Genomic DNA, 26418 nt, shown 5'->3' with positions numbered 1-26418 from the left:
ATCAAATTTCAACAAAGTTTGCAGACTCCGAAAATCCCTGTATGGTCTCAAACAATCTCCCAGGGCCTGGTTTGAGCGGTTCACTAAGGTAGTGAAAGGGTATGGTTTTGTTCAATGTCAATCCGATCATACATTATTTGTGAAGCACTCCCTAGGAGGGAAATTGGCAATTATCATTGTTTATGTGGATGACATAATTCTAACAGGTGATCATGAAGAGGAAATTGGCTTACTTAAAAAATTCCTAACAAAGGAATTTGAGATTAAAGATCTTGGAAATCTTAAGTACTTTCTTGGAATGGAGATTGCTAGGTCAAAGAAAGGTATAGCAGTCTCACAACGTAAATACGTTCTAGACTTACTAAATGAAACAGGGATGCTAGGATGCAAGCCGGCAGAAACTCCTATGGACACAACTATCAAACTGGAAGAAAGTGACGGTAGTGCACCAAGTGATAAAGGGAGATATCAACGTCTTGTGGGAAAACTCATTTATCTTTCTCATACAAGGCCAGACATCGGCTTCTCTGTTAGTGTGGTCAGTCAATTCATGAATAATCCAACCGAAAAACACATGACTGCTGTGACCAGAATATTGAGGTACCTAAAAATGACACCAGGAAAGGGTCTCTTCTTCCAAAGAACAACAAATAGAAAAATTGAGATTTTTTCAGATGCAGATTGGGCAGGTTCAGTGACTGATCGAAGATCAACCTCTGGCTATTGTTCATTTGTTTGGGGGAACGCGGTTACATGGCGAAGCAAGAAACAGTCAGTGGTAGCCCGTAGTAGTGCTGAGGCAGAATTTCGTGCTATGGCCCTAGGTATCTGTGAGGGAATCTGGTTGAACAGACTGTTAGAAGAATTACGGGTTCCATCTGAGCATCCCATGGTTTTATACTGCGACAACCAAGCCGCCATCAGTATCGCTAAGAATCCGGTTCATCATGATCGAACTAAACACGTGGAGATAGATCGACACTTTATCAAGGAAAAGATTGAAGAAGGAGTTTTTCAAGTCAGCTACACTCCAACAAAGAGCCAAAAGGCTGACATTCTCACAAAAGCTCTTGCTCGAGTTAGCTTTGAAGATCTGACGGACAAATTGGGAATGATTAACATCTACAACGTCGCTTGAGGGGGAGTGTTTGAAATCAAGCTTCTTTTCATTATTAATAATATATAATATATATAATGTATATATTATATTTGTGTGTCATTAGTAGTCATCAGATGCCTTAGATAGTGCAATTTGCTTTAGTTAGTGCCATTTCCTTTCGGCTACTTTTAGTTTTATATGTTGTGCCTTTAATTATGATTGTTGCCTTTCATTATGTTGTCTAGTAGCTTTTTATTATATTGTCTTGCAAATGTTGTATAATCACTCCTATAAAATGGAGTCTCCCCGTAAGGATTAATACAATTGAAAACAAAGAGCCTGTTTGCTCTGTCAATTATTCTCTCCATATTTATTTTTTCAAAGAGCCTTTCTTTTGGAACTCTACTGCTCTCCTCCCTGAACAAAATCAACAATTCAAGGACTTTTCGGGGGTCAATTGGCTTTGGTTTCTCTGATTCAATTACTTCTACTACAGTAGGCTAGGGTTTTGGCCGTGGCAAACAATGACATGGAGGGTAGGCGGCGGCGGGAGATGATAGGAATGGCTAGGATTACAAGGTTAAAGATGAGATTAAAAATGGAACTTCACGGTTGGACAAAATTAGAATTTAAAAAAAATAAAAGAGATGGAGGTCCAAAGAAGAAAAATAGGTGCTAATAACAGCACTCTATTATTTTTCCATCTATGTAACTAATAAATTATTGATGAAAATGAGTTAAACATTATGCAAAATAAAACATTAAGAGAATCCAATATATTATGCAAAAACCATGCAGCTAGCTAGATTTTCTCCCAACTTCAAGGGAGGACGGTGTAATTTACGCAAATAAAAACATACTTTATCTTTGGTATGGATATCTGAATGCAGGCCATCCAAACCATCTTCGCTAAACCATTAGAACCTCATTTGACAATAAAAAGGCCAAAACTGAACCCCAAAAAACACTAGTGAAAAGAGAACATGGAAACTCATACGTTCACCACCAATTTCTTTCACTTAACAGGGCAGAGAGCGTCACAGATCAATAATTGTCTTGGCAAAAGCCAAACCATCCCAAGAGTGTAATATATATGATGAAGATTGATAAGACAACATTAGTCTGTGCTAAGAAAATTTAACCAAACTAGAACCTCTTAATATAAGCATGCTGAAAGAATTCCATTGCCCAGAAACTAACCTACCAAAATCTAAATATGAAGAAACTATAGAACTCGCCGTGGTGACTTGAATTGATTAATTGCATGCAACTCAAAAATACAAGTTTTCGAGTATCAGTTGATCGCGTCAACTAATGATACAAGTTACTAAACTGTGCATGGCTAGCACTCGGTTTCCTTGCATAGGGTTACATGGTTAAAGAGGAGGTTGGTGTAGGTGATTAAGAGGATTCCAGTTCAAAGATCATGACTGCTAACTCAGAAGGATCCTCATTCCATCACTTGATCAAGAAACATCCCTATTCTGATGATAAAGGCATACATACATATATATATATATATACCTTGTATGAATGATCCTCATTCCGCCAAAATGTGCGATTATACCTACCGAGTCTGGGAAGGATCCTCATTAGGATGATTAAGGAGCTTTGTTCAGCCCTGCCCAATGTAAGCCACATTGTATCATTCGCTATTGCCCAGTTGCTTTTGTCAAAAAAGTGTAGTTCAACCTGCAGCTAATTAAACAAAAAAAAAACAACCAACCAGTTTAACTTAAACAGAATCACGTAACTATAAGATATTTCTCAATAAGAAAAGTCAACCATCTCAGATGGTTCAATTGTAACTTAATTGACAGATAAATCATCTGATAAGTGGCTTCATAGGGGCCACTGATGTAGAAGTGGATGCTACATTGGAGATGGGTGCAGTGAGCTCGATAGGCTTTATTCACGTAGAAAAGGAGAGACAAGTATCAGACATGAACAAACACAATATGTTTAGCTAACAATTAGCTACCAGATTTGGTAACAGGCGAGATTTGTTATTCCCTGAAGAAGAATATAGAGATTAAAAAAGCCTACAAAATTATATCTAGATGACACAAGATATGCAACACAGATATGTACTGAAAACTACACCGTGCAAAGTAGTTCATTGATCAACTGCAAGGGGGTTGAGGGGTCAAAGAAGAGTTCAAATTTCGTAGATTAATACTACTGAATTTTTTTTTATTTCTTCTTTTTCTTTTTTCAGGGGTGTGTAAGGGGGTAAAATTTACACTAACCTCACTTGATATTTGGAAAAAATACAATTAGCCACACATTTTTTACATAATAACACCGATCTCTCTTAATGGTGGATTTACAGAAAAAGAGAGGAAGGGGAAGGTTTGTGTAATGATGTCGAGATTGTAGGACTGAGTATTTTCTCCAAATCTCAAAGGACGTCAGTGTAATTTATCCTCTTTTTTTGTGTAACCTGGAATTTGAGGTTAATGAATGCATCCAAAATCATCAGGGACACACAATTAAACAGAAACCAAAAAGCAGTATGAACCCATCAAGGAATTTATAGGCACGTATTAAAGTATAGAAAATCAGGAACATAAAATATAAATAAATAAATGGTGTGCACATGTTAAGGTGAAAGGAGTTATCTGACAAGACCTCAAGCTCCTCCAAGCCTCCATTCTACAAGAACTTCGAGGAAGAACCAACCCCTTTCCCCGCTTCTGCAACGCCTTCTTCTTCTTTGGCTGTCAAAGACCGCACAGGGCCGACTTTCATGGTCCCACCAAAATCATGAACTTGATTAGTCAATCCTGCATCATTTTCAAGATCAAGTTCTTTCAAAGGACTATGATGACAGCCAACAAACGGTCCACTGGGTTGCTCCGTGTTAAGCTGCTTCTCCTCCCCTGAGCTTAATGAAACACTCGAAGGAGATAAAGGCCCAGCGGGTGGCTGCATCTAACAGATCCTTCAACTTCCTGATCACGGCACAAGATATTCTCGGGACATCTTGCATTATTTGAGATGTTCTCTACATCAGCTTCAAATCGTTCGTTTGCCATTGTTTCAACAGGCAAACCTGCATGATCAGTCTCTACTGCATGACATTGGGGTCCCCTTGAGTTAGTCCCCGAATCAACTTCATCCAATTTTATCTTCTTCCCATTCATTGCAGCATCTGGAGAACGATGCAGGACAGCACTGAAAGAGCTGTTCTGGGGCAGTGAAAGTACCCGTGAACAGTGTTTAGGCTGTTTAAAGTGCAGAAAATAAAGGAGGGAAAGAAGGAGAAGAAGAAGATAAGTCTAGAAATCACTCCTACAACTCCTTAGACATCACACCTAGGATTTGATTGCATCACACAATCCATAAAGAAGCTTTAAAAGCTCTAAATTCTCTGAAATATCAAGTCTATATAATTAAAAGCATTACATGGCTTTATATAGAACTAAAAAACTTCCTAAACCAATTAGAACCAAAAAAGGAAACTATTATAACAGTTTGGACTTCCAAAACTAATTTAAGACTAAATAAGAAACATAAATAAAATCTAATCAAATAACTTGACCCACAAGACGACCCATGGACAACCCGTATAACCCATGTCTACAAATTATGAAATTACCAAAATACCCTAAACTAAAATAATAATAATAAAACATGACAAATCAAAGCTTAGGCCTTAGAAGCATCTCTTCCTCATCTCTTGTACACCTTAAGAAGCTGCTGCCACTTGCCTCCATCATCTCTCCCCGGCTGAAAAAAACACGACCCTGGCGAGTTAAAAGCATGGAATCGTTCATATAAGTCATGGTCTAGGCATTGGAATTCCTCATCATTAATCCATGTATAATCTGACAGTGAACGCCCCTTCCATTTGATGAGGTACTTTTGATAGCCACCACCTATAGTGGAAACAAGTTGATAATCAACAATATCTTCAATGTCTTCCTTCAAACGTGGGGCGGGTGGAAGTCGAGTAGCATCACCATCATTAGGATCATCATCATCGTGAGCTCAGTATAATGTAAGATCCTCAATGTTGAAGACATTACTTATACCTACATTGTTCGGCAAATCAAGTACATAGGCATTAGAACTAATTTTCTTGAGAACTTTGTATGGACCAGAACTTCTTGAACGGAGTTTCTTGTATGCACCCTTAGGATATCGCTCAGATCTAATGCGGACCATAACCATGTCCCCTTCTTCAAATTCTGCAAACTTTCTTTCAAATCAACATGTGTTTTATAACTCTCATTGTTGAGTACAATCTTTCTTCGCACTTCATCATGTATCGCATGAATATGCTTAGCAAAAGCATCTGCTTCAACACTAGGACGTGCCTCAACGGGTAAAGGAACCAAATCAATTGGTTTACAAGGAAGTAAACCTGTCAGAGTCTCAAAAGGGCTGCGACCAGTGATCTAATTAACTGAACTGTTATATGCGAATTCAGCCATAGAAAGAATTTGATCCCAACTACCAACATGATCACCTACAAGGCAACGAAGAAGGTCACCTAAACTTCGATTAACAACCTCTGTTTGACCATCAGTTTGGGGATGGAAAGAAGAAGAAAATTTCAATTTTGTATGCAGTATCTTCCACAAAGTACGCAAAAAATAACTCATAAACTTCACATCGTGGTCTGAGATAATTGTTTTTGGCAAACCATGAAGTCGGCCAACTTTTTTGAAAAAGATTTTAGCAATATGGATAGCATCAGAAGTCTTTGAACAAGGGACAAAGTGAGCCATTTTTTAGTAGCGGTCCACCACCACAAAAATGGAATCATATCCCCTAAGGGTTCGTGGCAGCCCTAAGATGAAGTCCATGCTTAGGTCTTGCCATGGCTCATGTGGTACTGGTAATGGAGTGTATAGACCAGTATTTTTCTTTCGTCCTTTAAAAAGTTGACAGGTACGACATCGAGAAACAACTTTGGCAACATCCCGCTTAAGACTTGGCTAATAATAACGGTATTCAACCATTGCAATTGTCTTGTCTCTGCCAAAATGACCTGCTGCTCCTCCATAATGCAATTCCTCGAATCACCACTTCGCGTAGAGATGCATTAGGCAAACAAAGACGAGTTCCCTTAAAAAGATACCCATCATGTAAAAAGAATTCTGGATATTCAGCATGTTGTCCGGCCGCTATATCAGTGTAAAGTATGCTGAAATCTTTGCAAGACGAGTAGTCTTTCTTGAGCGAATCAAAGCCCACAACTTGGCTGGACATAGAGTTAAGAGTTAGCATCACACGACTAAGCGCATCAGCTGCCTTATTTTCTATCCCAGCTTTATGTTTGATGACGAATGTGTATTCTTGCAAGAAGGAGACCCACTTTCCATGTCAATGATTCAACTTCTTTTGGGAGTTGATGTACTTGAGAGCTTCATGGTCAAAATACAACACAAAGTCCTTGGATATGAGATAGTAACGCCAGTAACGGAGTGCTTGAATCACAACATAGAATTCCTTGTCATAAGTAGAGTACTTTTGTCATGCTTCATTAAGTTTCTCACTAAAATAAGCAATTTGATGGCCTTCTTGACTGAGTATACCCCCAATTCCCACATTTGAGGCGTCACAAGTCACTTCAAACACCTTAGAAAAGTCCGGAAAGCATAAAAGGAGCTTCAATCATTTTTTTCTTTATCTCTTCAAATGCTTTAGTCGTTGCACTGGTCCAAAGAAACTCTCCCTTCTTCATGCAATTAGAAATTGGTGCCATTATTGTGCTGAAATTTCGAATATAGCGCCGAAACTACGAACCTCTTGCATGGTGGTAGGAATCGACCACTATATAATAGCTTTGACTTTGTTCGGATCAGCCGCTACACCCTTGGAAGAGATAACAAAGCCCAAAAACACGACGCTTGGACTTATGAAGGAGCACTTCTTCAAATTTACATAGAGTTTCTCTTGGCAAAGAACTCTCATAACCTGTTGGAGATGGAAATATGTTCCCCTTTGGTCTTGCTATATAGATTAGTATATCATCAAAATAGACCACAAGGAAGCGACTAGTAAAAGGTTTAAGTACCTGCGTCATGAAACGCATGAATGTACTAGGAGCTTTGGAAAGACCAAATGGCATAACTAGCCACTCATAGAGACCATCCTTTGTCTTGAAGGTAGTTTTCCACTCATCTCCAGGCCTTATTCGTATTTGATGGTAACCACTTTTCAAGTCTATCTTTGAAAAAATAGTAGAATCAGCTACCATGTCCAACATATCATCAAGTTGAGGAATTGGAAACCAATATTTGATGGTTATTTTGTTGATAGCTCGACTATCGACACACATGCGCCACATGCCATCTTTCTTTGGTGTAAGCAAGGCAGGAACAGCACAGGGACAAAAACTTTTGTGAATAAATCCTTTGGACAACAGCTCATCTACTTGCCTTTTTAGCTCAGTATGTTCACTAGGATTCATCTGATAAGCTGGAAGATTAGGCAATTGAGACCCAGGTATAAAATCTGTTGCGTATTGGACATTACGCATGGGAGGAAGCTCATTAGAAAGTTCTTCTGGTGCTATATCAGCAAATTCATATAACTTCTCAACCTCAAAAGGCCTTTTTGTTTCAGGACCAGTTGTTGGTTGCTTCACTTCTTTAACCACTACAGCATAAATAAGCTTTGATTCTTTGTTTTCCACTACGAATTGCCTTTTAGAGAGTACGTGAAGAGATTTAGTTTGACTTTCAACAATACGCTTTGGCTTTGGAGTTTCATATCTTCTCATCTCTGTCATAGTCATGGGATGTAGGACAATTGTCTTCTTTCCAAGTGAGAAAGTGTATGTATTTTCTCGTCCATTGTGGTGTACAGTGTGATCGTAAAGCCATGGTCGACCAAGAAGGATGTGAGTGACATTCATAGGAAGTACATCACATAAAATAGAATCACTATAATTAGGCGAAGCAAAAGAAACAAGGCATCATTGAGTTACCGGAATAGACGTCTTGTCAATCCAAGCTACCTTGTAAGGATGAGGATGTGGCTCAATTGGAAGCTTAAGTCTTTCAACTGTAGATGCAGAGACAACATTCATGCAGCTTCCACTATCAATAACAAGTTTTTTTGGTTGATTTTCAAAACGGAGCAGCATTTGAAAGATTGATGTTTGTCGCCAATCTTCTTGCTCCACCTTAGGGGCTGCTAGAATACTCGTAACAACATTAAGAAAGGAGGTTTCCAACTCATCTTTCCCTAAATCATCAAATTTGCCCTCTCCATAATTGAATGCATCCCCATCAAAGTTTTGAAAAACGGTTGCGGTTGCCGTAACGGTGGCGGTGGCGCGGTTGCGGTTGCGGTTGCTGTTGCGGTTGCGGAGTGTAAAGGCCGTAGTGTAACGGTTGCGGTAATCGGAACCGTGATTTTTTTTTATTTTTCGCACAATTTGAAAAAAACTTACCGATACGTACATTTTTTTTCCATAATCATATTTATTAGGTTTTAAAATAAATATTGATCAATTTTTATAAATTTTTAAATTTGATCCAATATATTTTATATTTTTAAATCACTATAAACTGAGTTTTTTACATTTTATTTTCATAATTAATGACTTTATATTATGCAAAAAATCAATCACTAACTATTATATATAAGATAAACAATGACAAAAATAAAAGAATAAATAAAAGCTTAAATATATATATATATATATATATTTTAATCAAACCAAATAGATAATGACCACACTTATTATTATTATTATTATTATTATTATTATTATTATTATTATTAAACAATATATAGATAGACACACACAAACAAAATAGTTGAGTGATAGTAGCTGAATAGAATAGCATAGGTCTTAGAGTTTCAACAAATCAATAACATGTTCTTCATCTTCTCTCCTCTCTCTCTCTCTCTCTTTTCCCATTTTCAACTTCTTTTTTTTGTGTTTTTTCGAAAGAAGCAATTCAGAACTGTTACGTAACGGTGCGTACAAGCCATTACGGCACCGTTACGACCGCTATAGCAACCGCTACGGCCAGCACACCTATGAATCTCAATCACACTACAAAAGTGACCGTAACGGGTGGCGGTAATTACCACAACCGTTACGTAACGGCATTACGTAACGATTGCGGCCGCTTTTTAAAACCTTGATCCCCATCGTTGACATATTCCTGTGATTGGTCATATTCTGGCAGTTGCTCTATGTCCTCTTCGATTGCAATATGGAGGGTATTCTTCCTTGGACATTGATAAGCCATGTGCCCAGACTCACCAAACTTAAAACAAGTAGTGCTTTTATCCCTCCCACTTGGCTTCACAGTCACAGTACCTTGATTTCTATGATCAACAACACTGGAAGATGAGGCTTTGGATATGTTTGGTCGATTTAGTGGCTGCAAAGGTGCTGTTTTTGTGCTTTTATTTGCATCAGTGAACCTTCTAAATGTTATCTCCCCTGCTTGAGACCCAAATTTCTTAGTAATTGAGTAACTCATGTATTCTTCTATATCAAGTGTCACTTAGAATGCATGCTCCATACTGTGTAAGGGTTCACGAAACAATTCTCGTTGTATGTCAATCCTCAAACCAGACTTAAATCGAGCAAGGGTGTGACGTGGATATTCCAGAATTTGACTTCTAGTCTTAAGGTCATCAAATCTTTGCATATATGCTACTACTGACATGCTGCCCTGTTTTAGAGTAACAAGTTGGTCACACAACTTTTCGTGATAATTCTACGGCATGTATTTCTCTCAAAGCTTGGCTTTCATCTCTTGCCATGTGCCTATTAGTGGTTGCCCCATTCTTCTGATATCTCCTTCCACACCAGTCCACCATACTTTTGCCAATCTCACAAGTTTCATCTTAGCAAATCTCACTCTTCGTTCATCCGTCATATCATACCATTCAAAATACTCCTCAATGGATGCAAGCCAATCTGAGAACACTGTAGGATCAACCTTGCCTTCAAAATCTGGAACCTCCATGTTAATCACGCTGATCTGCTTCTTGTTCACTTTGATTCTCACCATTCTCACCATGATTATCAATTTCAGAGTTTTCTCCTTATTCTTCGGTTGTTGTAGCGCCATTAGCTTGAGTTGTTTGGCCCTCCAAAGCACTAATACAAAGATTACAATGATCAAGTTGCTCCAAAATTTTTATAAGGATCTCATCACATTGATTTTCAATCAATCTTTCTCTAAAAGGTTTCCCCGATCGTGTAGACTAGTTTGAATCCTCGCTCTGATATCAAAATTGATGCAGGACAGCACTGTAAGAGCTGTTCTGGGGCAGTGAAAGTACCCGTGAACATTGTTTAGGCTGTTTAAAGTGCAGAAAATAAAGGAGGGGAAAAAGGAGAAGAAGGAGATAAGTCTAGGAATCACTCCTACAACTCCTTAGGCATCACACCTAGGGTTTGATTGCATCACAAAATCCATAAAGAAGCTTTAAAAACTCTAAATTCTCTGAAATATCAAGTCTATATAATTAAAAGCATTACATGGCTTTATATAGAACTAAGAGACTTCCTAAACCAATTAGAACCAAAAAAGGAAACCACTATAATAGTTTGGACTTTCAAAACTAATTTAAGACTAAATAAGGAACATAAATAAAATCTAATAACTTGACCCACAAGACGACCCATGAGCAACCCGTATAACCCATGTCTACAAATTATGAAATTACCGAAATACCCTAAACTAAAATAATAATAATAAAACATGACTCATAAGCCTAAAACATAACTAGGCACGGTCCCAAATGAGGTGTTCATCATCCAATGCATGCCAAATCAAAGCTTAGGCCTTAGAGGCATCTCTTCCTCGTCTCTTGTACACCTTAAGAGGCTGCTGCCACTTGCCTCCATGCTTTGTTTTTGCAGTAGAGTCTCTCCAGCTACTTTTGTAAGTTGGGGTGGCCGAATACAAAAGGAGGAATGTTCTTACGTCTTACATGGCATACATGGATCCACATTCCAGGACTCCAGGAGATGTACATTAACACAGAGTGCTTAAATTCCTCCACAGTAAACCTTATATCGAATTGTTCACCTTCCTGAGCATTAGTGCCTGCCTTCCGCCGCAGACCCATGAAATAACAATAATGAAACGGTCTGGATTTATCAGAAAATTCACCAGGGTGTGGGTGGCACTGAAGCATGCTTTTTGTGTCCCTCTCAATCTGAATTAATTGAATGCCAACATGAGCATAGAGCTTCAAGAAAATTTTAGTGCTGATGACAAAATAAGAAAAGAGAAAGATGGTGTCACCTTCAGAGTAAGCTGGCGAATCCGAGACTCAACCCAGCCTTTCCATTTCCTCAAGTCATCATCATTCTTAGCTGCTATATCTATCTGCAAATAATTTCTGTATACTTTAAAAAATGGAAAAGGCTCAAACAGGGTCATCCATCCAGCCTTGTTCTTCTCCATCGACTGCAAGAATACATAAAATTATAGAAAAAAAATTACATAGCACAAATAAATAATAATCAGTCACAAAGAGAGAGAGAACCGTTATAGAGCTAGCTCACAGCAGAATGAAAAGAGTTTCAAAGCACTAAGTTGAGTAGTCAAAATCTCAATTGACATCAATCATGGCCTCAAAAGGGAATAACACTTTCAGAAGAAGACTTGGGTCAAATGTGGAAGTGAACAAAACTAGGATTCTTAACCCAATGAGGATAGCAGTTAACTTCAAGGCCGTAAATAATATGTTTCGTCCCATGACAAAACCCTTTCCAAAATGGAGAAACCCCAGCAACAGCAGATGCTCAAATGTTTTACATACCACTAGTTCTAATGATTGTTGATGAAATTTTTCATCAATATACATGTTTAGTTTTATTTATATCAAACCACATTCCTACAAAGAAGGCACTGGTATTTTCCAATGTATATATATGGGGAGCCTCTAAATGCACACCAAAAACTTGGTTGGACACACCAATTTTTCAAAAAAAAAAATTATTTAATACTATTTTACCCCAAAATAAAATTACCAAAAGGGACAAACCCTATTTTTAATAGCACAAGTGAGAAAAATAGGAATAAGTTGACACCATAAATCTCAGCCAAAATTTAATAGCACAAGTGAGAAAAATACCCACTCCATTTTTTTCAATAATGCTAGGATAAGCACATTTATGTACCAAAAATTGTTTACCATCTCATGTGTCACCATTGTATTGCTCTAATTGGTCCCTTCACTCATGTCTGTTACCAATGCAGTAGTATGGTAAACAAAATATGGTTAGCAAATGTAGTCATCATGACATTGTTTTTCCCACCTGTGTACCCACTTTGCATACCATTAACTAATGGGTGCAAATCCCTACCAGTTAAAATGGTGAGGTACGTAAAGCTGGTATAAGTCAACGCATCATTAAGTCAATTCTAGTTACTCAAAATAAGTACAAAAAATTCACACAACATTGCCAATCAATAACTTATGTTTATCTAAATCTGGAGAAAATTTTTTGATAGAGCTGGCTTCCATTCTAACTCTTCACTACGAATAAGATCCCCTCATACTTACACCCTTGTCCACGTGGGTCCTCCCAATTTGACTTCAGATTTAATGCAAAACAGAAAGAAAAAAGAGACGTCTCATCTCTAGGAACATTTTATAGATTTATCCCACAACTGTATAAGACCAACATAAACATTTTATAGATTCATCCCACAACTGTATAAGACCAACACAAACATTTTATAGATTTATCCCACAACTGTATAAGACCAACATAAACAAGGACCAGACACTAGGTAATCAGAAATTATCCTATGGGTCAGGAAGATCAAGTGTCCATGTGCCCATCCAATGAGATCATGCCATTTCTCCACCATTTCCTTGTTTCTAGTGCCATGTAATTCTTAGGCCACTGTTATTGGTTGGGCACACCACCAACCTTGAATTCCTGGAAGACGGGATAATTCCTCCTAGGTAACCGATAATATTTCCAAGTAACAAATTAACAAAGCCAACACTAGCCACCAAGCTCTAAAAAACAGCCAATCTGAGGGAGGTATATTCATAGAAACTTCAAGAAGACAAACATTTGGAGAAAAGCCATGCATGAAGCATTTATAAGCTTACATGTTCAATTAAACAAGTTCCAACAGCAGCCATAGAGAAGCAGGCAATCAAACATAAAAATTCATGTTCACAAGGGCAATAAAACATTAAAATATTGCTTAGAAAACAGAAAGTCAACAGATCCAAGATTCTAAGAAATGGACAAAAGTAATTAGGACGGAAAAGGACGATATGCCTACCAAGTAGAAAAGTGGTGATAAACATAATCGAAGTCGAAGAATAATGGTTAAATTATAGTAACTTATAGTAGATTGAACATCAAAGGTTGTATAGCTAAAACTGCAGCATTGTTCTTACGAAATAAAGCATAATCAACCAAATTGCCGCAAATCATCTAATGATTCACATTGTAAACATCTCCAAAATCAACATAAAACTTAAAATTCACGAAGGTACCTCACAAATTTCATTGCCTCTCTGAAACTCATCCATCATAACACGCAATGTACTTGTCGACACGTTGTAACTAGAGTTCATGCAAGGATATGCAGGCTTTATGATCGGCATCAGATGCTGTCTGTCCCGAAAATTTTTTCTAGGATCCCAAACAGGAAGTCCCAGAGAACCTTCCTGAATAGGACATAGCATGACAGGGTTTGGCCACCTCCACAGATTATAGACCCTGAAGAACCTTGACACCAACATGCTAGGCAGTGCATTTGGGTAAAGTTGGCATATACGAGCAACGAGTAATGCGCAATTAATACCACCAAGAAACCCCGTAACCTGGTTGCAACAGAAGCAAATAATTTATATAGTCAGATAAATGCGACAACAGCAGTCACAACAGAGAAACATTCAGCATGAAAATAACTTCCTCACATTTGAATAAACCCCACGTCTCTTTGCCCAGAATCTCATACATCTCAGCGTAGTACGAAAGTTCTGACAAGACAAACAATAAACATAATCAGCAATGCATATATAAAAATAAAGTAAGAAAAAGGCAAATTTGTGCACAAATATATTAAATACAACCTGAATATTTGGAACCAAACGCAAAATTTGGTCTGTAACTCTGCATCCATTGAGGCTACGAACTGTCAGTTCATCTACATTCTCTAGTATTGAATCTTCTGAAACATCCAAGTCCTGCAATAGATGAACATGTTTGGAGATGCCTCAACCAACCTTAAAAAGTTTTGACAAGTTGACAGTCAGATTCCACAAGCCATAAAAGTATTAACTGAAGCCTGCCACGCTGCTAAGAATACTAATGTAGGCTCTTAGTCAGATGATGATAATAAATACACACTTTTCCATAACACAACATATTTAATAAAGAATGGCATACAAACAAACAAAAGGGAAGAAAGATACTTCAAAATATTAAAAACTAAAATCAACAGTTTCTCTTTTTTCAAGAGTAGGCCCTAAACAAAATGGCATGCCTAAACAAAGATTAGCCAAATATGAGGATGTCCAAAATATCAACAATGAATGTCTCAATAAATTTATCACAAAAAAAAAAAAAATGGTCTCAATGATACTGCACAGAGAAGTGGCAAAGTAAGGAGGCAGAATCAGAATGAGGTGGAACTTGGAAAAAAGTAGCCAAATTGAGATTTTCACATGGGCCCACTAAGGACATATCCAATCACATTTTAGTTAAATTTATTCCTATTCTATGATGATGACTATAACCTAATATGCAGCTCACTGTTGTTTTATCGTTATTTTCTTATGTTGAACCAAGGGTATTCTAGTAAATTCAAAGAATTCTTGCTCATAGGTTGTAATAGTGGTACGAGGGTCTTATTTTTAGTATAAATATACTATTGGGTCCTTAATTTGACCCAATAGTATATATAACGAAAACCAACAGAGACAGTAGTGAAGAGATGCGTTACAGTGACGGTAGATGGAAGTGTTAGGAAGGGGCAGATTTAGATTGACGTGGGCTGGTGTAGTAAAAAGAAATATAAATCTCCTCAATTTAACTAACAAAATGACATTGAATAGAGTCAAATGGAAAAAAAAATATTCATGTGGGACTTAAGACTTGGTTTGATTTATACTATTGGGCCCTTATCTATGATTCATACCATGGATTATTATATGATGTAATCACTAAAACTATCTAGCAAAGGGATTCACAGTAGGAACCCTTGAATATTCTTATCTTTAGTTCTCCACAATCAAATTTTGTTCTTTGAATGACAAACAGACCCATAACAACAACTAAATTACAGAAAATCCGACAATAATCTCCAAACAAAGCAAGTTCTGGCCCTAATCCTCTTCAATCCATAAAAGCTTACAATCTTAATCCCAAATCTATAAGCTTTCCGTAGCTTTACCCCAAAACAGAATCGACCACAAGCAGCATTATTTTAGTTCCTAACATGGTGCTCTGCATTAGAATGTACACAAACCAAGCATCCAAGCAAAGGAGTCATATGCATAGCTTCACAAAAAAGAAACAGGGGTGAGTATAAGATTGGGAGCACCTAGGGGAGTGTCTATGAAGCACAGACACCTCTCCGAAGGTGACATACAAGTGTCCGATACGTGTCAAACATGGACACATTCCGAACACATGTCAGACAAGCTAGAGAGAGTCGAACACATTGGGATATTTAAGACACGCTAGAGACACGTTGAGGAAGCATTAAGGACCATTTTTTTTTTATTAAAATAGCATATTTAAGGTTGATAAATTTCATAGACTTAAATATTTGACATAAAATAAATATTAAATATTTAAAAATATGACAAAAATAAATATATAAAATTATATGTTTGCACGTGTCTGCAATGTGTCGTGTCATGCATTTTATAAAAAAATTTGTGTCCGCATATCCATGCCGTGTCATGTTATGTGTCCGTGTCCGTACTTCTTAGGGGAGCATTTATGTATTTTATATATAAGATATTATAAGAAGTAATTTTTTTCTTAGTTGTAATATATATGTTAAACAATTCCAATAAATATGAACTTTAAAATTACAAAGACGATGGAAATTACTCCTAGACAGGGGTGAACAGGCCAATTTAACCTCTTAAAATTACCAGCCAATTCTCAGTTAGGATTTTTATTAGAAATCACAACAATAAATAAGCACGTAAAGCATAACACTGTGACTTAACATGGAAAACCTCAAGGAAAACTCTTCGAGAGGAAAAACTCATGATCCCAACTCCCGAACAATAGTCCACTAAGCAAATCTAAAATTTCAAAAACGATAGACACGAGAACTTACAACCACACCTCAATTAACCTAATTTTGAGATCTTTCTAGTACTCCACAATCACCAGGAAGGAAGCACCTCACCTACGTCTTTGCACTAACAGCTCTATTGGTACGATACAATGTATTTAAGGGTTTTGAAGGAAAAATACTCAATAAAATCACTCACTTACAAGACTCAATAATACGCTTAAAAGTCAGCAACCCTAAAAGCAAGAATTGTGAAGGTATATAGATGCACAGTGAATACTAAAACCTAAAACAGGTCGAGTTGCAGAAAACGTATGTTGGGTGCTCAATTACCTAACGAGTGTTGCTCACTAGAATTTTTAAAGACTCAAGTAAAAGATTGAGCGCTCAATCACTGAGTGAGTGTTACCTACTAGAGAATGAACCCCAAAAAAAATTTATAAAATGAATCAACAATAGCACTACATCACCTACGGCAATCAAACAACTAGCAACCGCTAAGCAAGCATCAGTCTTTGCTTCTTGCTAAAAATGCAATTTTGAAAGGAAAAAAAAAAAACAATACCCAAGGTTTAAAACAACTCCTAATACTCAGAAAACATTTCCAATGAGCTAACTTAAAACAACATGACCCTAGGATGCAATCTACATGAATACATGTATACTTGTCCGAGTAAAGGAACAATTGAACTTTGACGCTTGTGACAGCTGACCGGCATCTTCAACAGAACACACTTATAGTCATCTATCTAAACTACCATGCCCCATTACATTATAAGCCCAAGACCCATTTTGTCACAGAGAAATAGTCTAAAACCTATATCTTCTCTCAAACTCGATGGCTTCCTCCACCGCAGCCCAAGTTTTTCACTAAATCTACCAAATGATTCTTCACAAAAAAATCTCCTCCCAACTTCCAGTTGTGGTGTAAACTATTCCACCAGAGAATATCAACACCACATAATATACCCAATGGAATACATTTTCCTTGTTTATAAAACTCCAATTATTAACAGTAATAACTAGTACTAGCTCTAAAAAATTAGGGGAACAAATCAAACTGACAGGACTTTTTGGTTTTTATTTAAGATCAAAATATCAGAAGATGTAAGAATACTACAGCTGGCACAAAGATTTATGAGCTGCAATTTTGAACTAATATTTATACTCTTTCATTTAAACATGAAAAGGATTGGTCACTTAAAAACGAAGTAAATTTTTACATCTTTGTATTATCTTTTTATATATATATATAAGTCATCAAGAATTAGATCTTTGTACTATCATCCAGGAAGATAATAGTGGTAACCTTTTACTTTTAGGATGCACACTTGCCCCCTACACAAGCAACACCATCACCAAAAACGAAGGTCACTACAAAAGTTGAATACTTAAAACCATTTTATCCTGTTTTTTGTTAAATGTTTGTTAAACCACATTCAGAAAGTGAATACAAGGTAACCATAAAAAAAATTACTTACTTCAGGAATAGCCCCAAGTGCTACATTTGCATAAAGAAGATCTATAGACACACCACTGAATTTGAACTTCAATATTGGAACATGAGCATCAGGGACTGGATGTAATTCTTGTATTTCAGGTATCTCTGCCAGCATGTTGTATAATTCACCAAAGAAATCTTCCTGCATTGAGTTATAGAAGAAAAATTAGACTTATCAATCTCCACTAGAGGAAAACTAAAAAGAAATGCAAATTGCTGCTCATGGAGGAGAAAGTTCTCATCATACATCTCGCGTGGCATGTCTTGGTCCAACACATAGTATGTCTATATCCGCACCAGGGCCGTGTACCTATTTGACAACCACACCCAGAGAAACTCAATTTAAAAAATTCAAAATAACAACAAACAAGATTTATAATCTTAAGGCTAACTCTAAAGCAGTCCTATTATAAGCCATCCTTGCAAAATTTGTGTTCACATCATAACAAGCAAGGATATGGACACAAGACATGGTGATTTCATAAAAAATGGGGACACGGACACGATGGGGACATAGCAATAAAATATTTTTTCATATATTTTTATTTTCTATATAGATTAATATTACATTCACAAACAATCAAAATTAACAAAAACTAACACTAATTCGATATTTAAAGAAAAATATATCAATTTCAAATTAACATTTATAATTTATATCTTGTTTATGGATCATCTATTAAGTATTTAAACCTAAACAAAAAGTAAAAAATATTCGACATCTAACATTTATCAAAAGCACTATAAAAAATTGGGGGGGAGGGGGGAATTAGTTGTTGTGTTCCTAGCATGACCCCAACATGTCCCAGACATGTTCACTAGAAAAAACTATTTAAATAAAGGGACACGTCACATGAAGTGTCCCATACGTGTCCCCGCAGTGTCCCTGTGTCCAACACCCTTACGACATTTGTTTTGGAGTATTGGTTGGTGCTTCATAGCTCACATCACATTACTATTATTATTATTATTAATATGTTAAATTTCTAAAGTGACGATAATCTATCTCCTTTTGGTTTTTTAGTTAATAAATATAGTTTGAATTGGTCCTTCATAGTTTTCACTGCTCTTTGATTTTACATTGGTGATCATCATTTTATATATGTAAATCTATGTTTCTCTAAAAGGTAGCCTTATTCATATGGCTAAATGTTGAGCCCCAAGTCAGCCAAACACAGTTGAACCACACTTAAAAAAATCTTCTTGATTCAATCATATCGACAATGACAAGATACTTGGCGGGAGGTTCTTTATTGAGAGCGGAAGCAATTTCTCCCGCTAATATTGTGCCCATCTGATCTGGAGGGAGGGTATATGGGTGCCTATGTTGAATATTTAAAAGTGATAAAGAAGTTTAGAAATATATAAAAGTCAGTTTGGAGGCTGTGATTTTTTTCAACTACACCCAGTCTACCCCAACGAAGGGGCAATCACACATAACCACACAGAAAAAGCAGAAAAATGAAGGGAGGGACGGAGAGAGGGAAAGAAGAAAAAACAAACTGCGAAAATGATTTTTTCCAACCTCGTGGTGTCCTACAGAACACCCATTAAAGAGTATCTAATGGTGTAAATAGCACCAATGTTACTAATAAACCTATTGGAAATTTCAATTTACATCTTTATTCTTTCAAAATGACTCATTCACATTTAATAATTTGAGCTTTAGTCCAACATTGCCTTAAAATACATTTTACACCTTAGATACCAAATCTCATAATCCATAAGACCAAAGACAACTAATTTTTACCTAAGAAAATTATGGTAGCAGTCTTATACCAATCTTTTGTTAAAAAGTATGCCAAACAATATTCACAAAAGATGATAAACTTAAGGAAATGTAGCTTTTAGATTTTTGTTTGAAATAGTTCATTATTTTTTTAAATTAACGTGAAATTGTTAGGTAATTGGTGTGAAACTGAGCATACATTGTGTGGATTACTTGAGGAATGGTAAAACCTCACTTTTGCCCTCCTAGTTTGATAAATATTCAATTTTGCTATTGAGATACTTCAAAAAAATTTACCCACTTATTTACAAAGCTTGTAATCAAACACATTCCAAAGTAACCTATGAACAAGTATCCATTCTCTCACTGCTTTCTTCATACAAAAACATTAAACATATTATTTACTTCTCTAATTGATTCCTAAATTATTTTGTAATTCTTTAGTTACTAGTGAATAAACATAGAACGTAAACATCACCTTTTTTTTGTAACATTTTATTTTAAATTTTATACTATTTTAACTTATAAATTATATAAGTTGCAATTTAATTTCCTTTTCTTCTTTGTTAAAAATCAATTAAAGTAAATTAACTTAATTTGGAGTTCGTATTAACTAAACAATCCATGTTTTTTAGTTGCTATAAAATTAAGTTGGAAGCATATAATATTAAACTTCAAACATTGTGTACTTGAGTACTAATTTCTTTTATTTTAATTTCATTAGTTAGCGGTGTTGAACATTAAAATATATGCAATCATTAAACACAATACACTAATTACTTGAGTATTATTATATGACTTTCACAAGAATTCATGAAAACATGCTTGAATTAATTGCTATGTATTATAATTTCTTGTAGGCTTCAAAGAAGAAAAAATTAAATGGAAATGTTTTCCAAAAAATTAATAAATGGAAATAATTGTCTTTGAAAATAAATGGAATACATAAAAACTTGAGATTAAGGCAAAGTTTGAGAACCACCTAAAATAGTCCAAAAAGCCAAAAAGTTAATACCAAAAAATCAACTCTCTTCTCTTACTTTTCTGCACGTTTTTTCGTAAAAAACCAAAAAGCCAACTAAAATAGCTAGTTCTCAAAACAAACCTAAATAGCTTAACTGATATTCAATAGTTAAAATACATTATGTATAAAACAAACAAAAATCATTTTTATAAGGTTTGTGAAGGTGTTTGGGAAGATAACTTTTTGGCTAAAATAACCAAAAAACCAAAACACCCAATCACATCATTCTCTACTTTTTTTGCATGTTTTTTTTCGTAAAAAGCCAACTAAAATAGCCAATTCCCAAATGAGATCTCAAGGCATAATCGAAAATTTGTCAAACTAGGACAGTAAAAATGAGTTTGATGAATGTGTGGAAATTGATCTAAATTTTTTCCACATATAATTCAAAAGATAGGTTCAATACAACTTAACATTCAAATTGATGCTAACTTGACGATGACCCATTGAATAAAATTTATAGAGATGCCACCATCCCTACTTCAACAAGGTAGTACACATTTTAGAGTATCTCCAATGGTTCAATAGCTAAATGGCTAGCTATTGATATATTTTAGCAATGTTGCTCCAATGGTACAAATGCTATTTCTTCTATTTTTCTCATAAAATGCCAAATATAAACATTACATGTGGGTCCCATAAAAGGGTTATGAAACTTTAGCTACTATAGCTAAACCTTGTGCCAAATGTGACACAAGGTTTAGCAATGCTACAAGGTTTAGCTAGCCATTTGAGAGCCCAAAATTGAGTTTCGTGCTATTTTTGACAATAGCAAGACTTTTGCCATACTGTTGTAGTCAATTTGTAAAATCAATGTGGATAAGCAAGTAAAATCAATTCGTCGCAAAAAAGTAGAGAGAGAGAGAGAGAGGGGACTCATACACCCAGCCGATAGGAACCAAATGTGAAGATCTTCGCATTAGCTTCTTGGACTAGTTGCTCATTGAAGCCTTGAGCACGGGAAATGTTCTTCACCCACATCTTCACTATCTGTTCAATTTGCAACAAGTTTGTATTAACAAATTACACAAGCATAATTTAACAATAGTTAGTAACTCCAAATGACAAGACAATTCAACCTGGTCTAATCTCCCCAACACTTCCTCCCTTTTAATAGCTTCTTCCTGACTTTCATATAATCCCACATCTGCAAGAAACTGATTGCACACACAAACCATAATCAAATATATACAATCAAAGATCTGCAACTCCAAATAAAACTTTTATGTTCAACTTGGTTGTGTAAGAATACAGGAATGCCAGGTACTAAATGTTTTTGATCATAGATATTTCAGTTGTATGGAACCACAAAAGAGAAACCTTTACTCATGTGAGCTTCAACAAACTATCCACTTGGATACATTTCTTAACACACATCTATGTGTTCAAAGCAAGAAAACATTTTATGTGCAATGCAATTGGTGCAGGCATTTCTGACCAAAATTTGAATAATTCTTCAGGAAAGGGGGGCAAAGTACAAAAGGCTACAAAAGAGCATCTCTCAGTTTAGCTTTATACATATGTATATATTTGGTATAGTTTCTCAAATTTTTCCTCATTATCAAAACAAGCATTGGTTCAATGGTTCATTGGTTCAATGGTTAAGACTTGGCCTAATAACCTTAAGGTTATGGTTTTAAGTCTTGGGGCCACCACTTTGTGCATTATGCTAAAGGTTAGGTGTGTACTCAATCTTTCCCTCCCAAACACACATTAATGTGTACTAATTGGACGTTGTTTTTTTTTTATCAAAACAAGCATAGAATTAAAAATTGTAGATCACTCACTTTCCAACAAGTAATGGCTTACTATTCCGTGTTCAAAAATTAAAATTCTTCTATTTTGCATCATTACCAACCAACAAAAATGTACACAAAATGAGACATAATAGATTTCTTTCAATAGTACAATAAAAAACCAACCTTTTCCAACTCGCGGGTCTTAATCACGTCGAACTCTGTAGGCCCTCCGGTACATATTGGATCCGACAAGCCAAGTCGCTGTGCAGTGGCAGAGTTGCTCGATCCAGGGCTACCCATAAATTCCTTTTCTTTCCTTTTAATCTTTTCTTCTTTCTTTTTTTTTTAAAATTTTCTTTTCTTTTGTTTGCGTTTCTGTGTGAATATTTTATCAAAACTTAAAAACGCATATGACAATAATAATATATTTTGCAATTTTCTCTTTTTCTGTTTCAAAATCAAAGACAATCGAGCTTCGATTATATCAGCGCAACAGCGATATAGCAATAAATAAAAATTAATAAAAGTTTCACTAATCCTCTACTAATATGCAAAACTGTTCATTAATTCGAGAGAGACAATACAAATCAAACCCTAAATTGTTTAATTGGATGATAATAATGATACAACGCCTCCACCAAACATATATATATATATATATTTCTCTCTCACTCTATAAATAAAGCAAATTTAATCCAAAAACAAGAGACCAGATCAGGGATCGAAACCCTAGAGTGCATAAATAACGAAGGAAGCCCGGTCTGAGGTCGGTTGATTCGGAATATACGATTCTCGATAGGGTCTCTCTTCTTGGCGATTGAAGAACCTAACTAGACCTGCCCAAACAAAGGATCGAATCGAACCCATTAGCCTATACAAGGTGAATATATACAGAGAGAGAGAGAGAGAGAGAGAGAGAGAGACTCTTACCGACACAGAGTGAGAGAGCGGTGGAAGAATAGAAAGTGGAGGAGGGAGAAGTAGAAGGCAATCAGTTGTGCCGATGATGATGATGACGACAGGAGAGAAAAAGGGCGATGATGATGATTCAAAATATGAAGGGTATAAAATATTACTAGTTTCGGTTGATATTTTTTGTTGGTGACATATTTATTTTTTGTTAAAAAATTACTGATTTTTTTTTTTTCCTTTTCGATTGACATTTTATTTTTAATTTTATCTGATTTTTTTTATCTATTTGACTTTTTTTATTATTTGTGTAAATTTATATCTATATGTTTAAATTTTTTTGTTTATCTATTCAAATTTTTTATCTATCTATTTAAATGTTTTTTTATCTGTTGAATTTTTTAACCTATATGTTGAATTTTTATAACCTATCTTTTCTAACTGTTCAAATTCACATTATTTTCAAACTTTTTCCCTCTATCTAGTCTGCATCACTCCTTTTTTCTCTTTCTATCCGTTGAATTGTTACACCTCTCTTCTCTCTCTTCATCTGTTGATTTGTTACACTTCTCTTTTTTTTAATCTCTATTGAATTTAATATGTTCAAATTTTTGAACAATCTGTTCATTTTTTTTATCTGTTGCAATCTGTTTCTTCATCATCATCATCAACAACAATCTATTTCTTCTTTATCAACAATAACATCAACAATCAATAACAAAAAAAAAAAAAAATCATCATGCGTTACAAGAAGAACTACAAAAAAATAAATAAATAAAATTGAACAAATCTAGCCCCAACTTTGCTCTTCTCTTTCTTCAAATCTTTTTCTGTGTGTTGTCTTGCATTGGCCTAGATCAACAGAAACCAAACTACACCAAAACTAATCAACAGATAAAATATAAGAATAAACAAATAAATAAACAAGAACAAAAAAAATTCAACAAAAACAAAATTTATTCTTTCTTCTCTTGGTTCTCGCTCATTTCAAGTCATCCGCCATCATGTATACATTTGCAAGAAATAAGCAAAGAATCAATGGATGTGGAATGTGTATTCAAAATTAGATACTTCTTCTATACATATATATAGATATAAATACCCAAGTATATATATATATATATATATATGCTTCCCCAAACATAAAAGCACAAACCATTTTCAAACAAACTAATAAATGCATAAATCTATCTATAATATGTTTATATTTTGGGTGACAGAGACAAAGATGAAGAGAACAGAAAAGAAAAATGACAAATGGACGTACCTCCACGACGATGGAAAATCACAAGATCCATAACCTACAAATCACAACAAAAAACCATCAAATGATAAGCTTCATTCTCTCTATATACACATAAAAGGTATAGAGAGAATAAGGACAGAAAGCAACGGTCTAGATCGCATGAATCTCATTCGACCTAGTAAACGTTGATGACCATCATGATGATAATGTTGTTTTAGTCCCAATCCCAGTCGATAGAAAGATCCTCACGAGAGAAGATATAGATAATAAAGCATTCCCGTCGTGTTTGTCGAACGGAAAGTTTCAAGCTCCACCATCGACATTGGTTGCAACTATGTCGTTGATCCTTACCAGCAACAGATTTGTGAAGCTGAGACGAGAGTAAATCTCAATGAAGACAGCATAGATCTCGATAGCTGACGGCGTAGATCCAAGCCAAGACAAACTCAATTTGACCAAATTTAAAAAGACGGTGGTGGTGGTAGTATTGAATATGGAAGAGAGATAAAGAGAGACAGAGAGAGAGGTTTTAACGGCAATGGACACAATTGAGAGAGAGGAGGCTGAGATATCGTTGGACTCACCACTAAAGGAGGGAAAGAAAAGGAACAATGAGAAAGAGAACAAGCGAGAAAAGAGTCAGAAGTGGTGATGTCAACGATAGAGTCGTCGGAGCGAAGACCGGAGAGAATGCCAGGGGAAGGGTGGAACTCCAGAGAGAGGGGATGGGGAGAAAGAGAGGGTTAGGGTTTGGAGATGAAGAGAGAGGGAGAGATAATAGAAGAGAGATAGTGTAACTGTAAATCTATGATGTTGAATATTTGAATACCGTGTATATGATATATATATATATATACAGGTGTATTTTGGTCATTTTGTTTAAGTTTGTCCTTTTGGATAAAGTGTTTCAGCGCCTAAATGGGAAATTCTATTTCTATACACTACTTCCTCTCTTTTCACATCTTTTCTCAATACACACAATAAATAAATTTAAATTATCAACTTTCACTCAATACACATCTTACCATACCAAAAATACCCTTACCATTCTCTAAACCCTAACCCTAACAAACCACCACTGTTGTTGCCACCGCCACCGGCACCTCTTTTCCTCCCTTTCACTTCCAGTCGTTACCCTCACCTCTCCCTCCACCCGTCGGCGCTACTTCTGTAACCTCCATTGCCGAAATCAATCTCTGAAATAAGATGTTCAGTTTCTCTTTGCTAGAGAGAACATGGTAGGTTTACATGTTTACAATTTCAGTAATGTAATTGTATATGGCCGTCGGTAATATATTTTTCTCCGTTATAAAGTTTTATTTAGAGTTTGTATTTGTAGTGATCCAAATTACTGAGTGGAAGTTACAAAAAACCATTGTTTGGCCAACTATATTGCAAGATGATGATTATATATATATATATATATATATATATATATATATATATTTGTATTTTGTTTAAGGAAAATATTTTTTGTTCTTGTGCTTCTTTGTTGCTTTTTTTTTTTTTTAAACATGGGAAACAATTATATTAATAAACGAAAACATACATAGGCCGTTCTAATCAAACAACAAAATGGAGAAGAAGAAAAAAAGCATCAAAAATTAAGTTATGATGCAAAAAAAATTACCGATGTTCTTTATATTAATTGAGAATTAATCCTCAAACTTGTTCTCTGTTTTTGATATAGAGAGTTAGAGTTAGGGTTTTGGGAAATGGATATTTTGGTAATTTAATTTTAAGATAAAAATGTAATAAAAAAAATCATTAAGTGTGTGGAAAGAGAAAAAATAGTGTGTGAAAATAGAATTATCTGGCCTAGGTCTTTGGCCAAAGAAAATTAAGATTTGGATTTATGAACGAAGTACCCTTTTTTTAATTACATTTTATCTTAAAATAAAAATACTAAAATATCATTTATCTTTCACATATAAGAGCTTA

General features: G+C 35.5%; 1 protein-coding gene across 3 annotated transcripts; it reads right to left on the bottom strand.

The window, feature by feature from the left end:
* Positions 1-2325: 2325 nt before the first annotated feature.
* LOC114298688 (nuclear poly(A) polymerase 1) lies at positions 2326-23405 on the bottom strand. Of its 3 annotated transcripts, none has more exons than XM_082892528.1 (11): positions 23253-23405; positions 22506-23158; positions 21663-21740; positions 21466-21573; positions 18078-18140; positions 17811-17972; positions 14147-14260; positions 13991-14053; positions 13565-13894; positions 11341-11505; positions 2326-2797 (listed from the first exon to the last, which is right to left on the bottom strand). In XM_082892528.1, the coding sequence occupies exons 2-11, from the start codon at positions 22620-22622 to the stop codon at positions 2579-2581; spliced, it is 1419 nt and encodes a 472-aa protein (XP_082748654.1). In that variant the 5' UTR covers positions 22623-23158; positions 23253-23405; the 3' UTR covers positions 2326-2578. The 3 variants fall into 3 exon arrangements, with proteins under 3 accessions (XP_082748654.1, XP_028099096.2, XP_082748653.1); XM_028243295.2 differs by lacking the exon at positions 2326-2797 and adding an exon at positions 10530-11251; XM_082892527.1 differs by lacking the exon at positions 2326-2797 and adding an exon at positions 10530-11251 and having other exon boundaries at positions 13991-14260.
* Between the last annotated feature and the right edge of the window lie 3013 nt (positions 23406-26418).

This window comes from Camellia sinensis, chromosome 10 (genome assembly GCF_055761805.1).
Source record: "Camellia sinensis isolate YWXY chromosome 10, ASM5576180v1, whole genome shotgun sequence".
NCBI lineage: Eukaryota > Viridiplantae > Streptophyta > Magnoliopsida > Ericales > Theaceae > Camellia > Camellia sinensis.
This window is presented reverse-complemented; position numbering and strand designations above follow the sequence as displayed.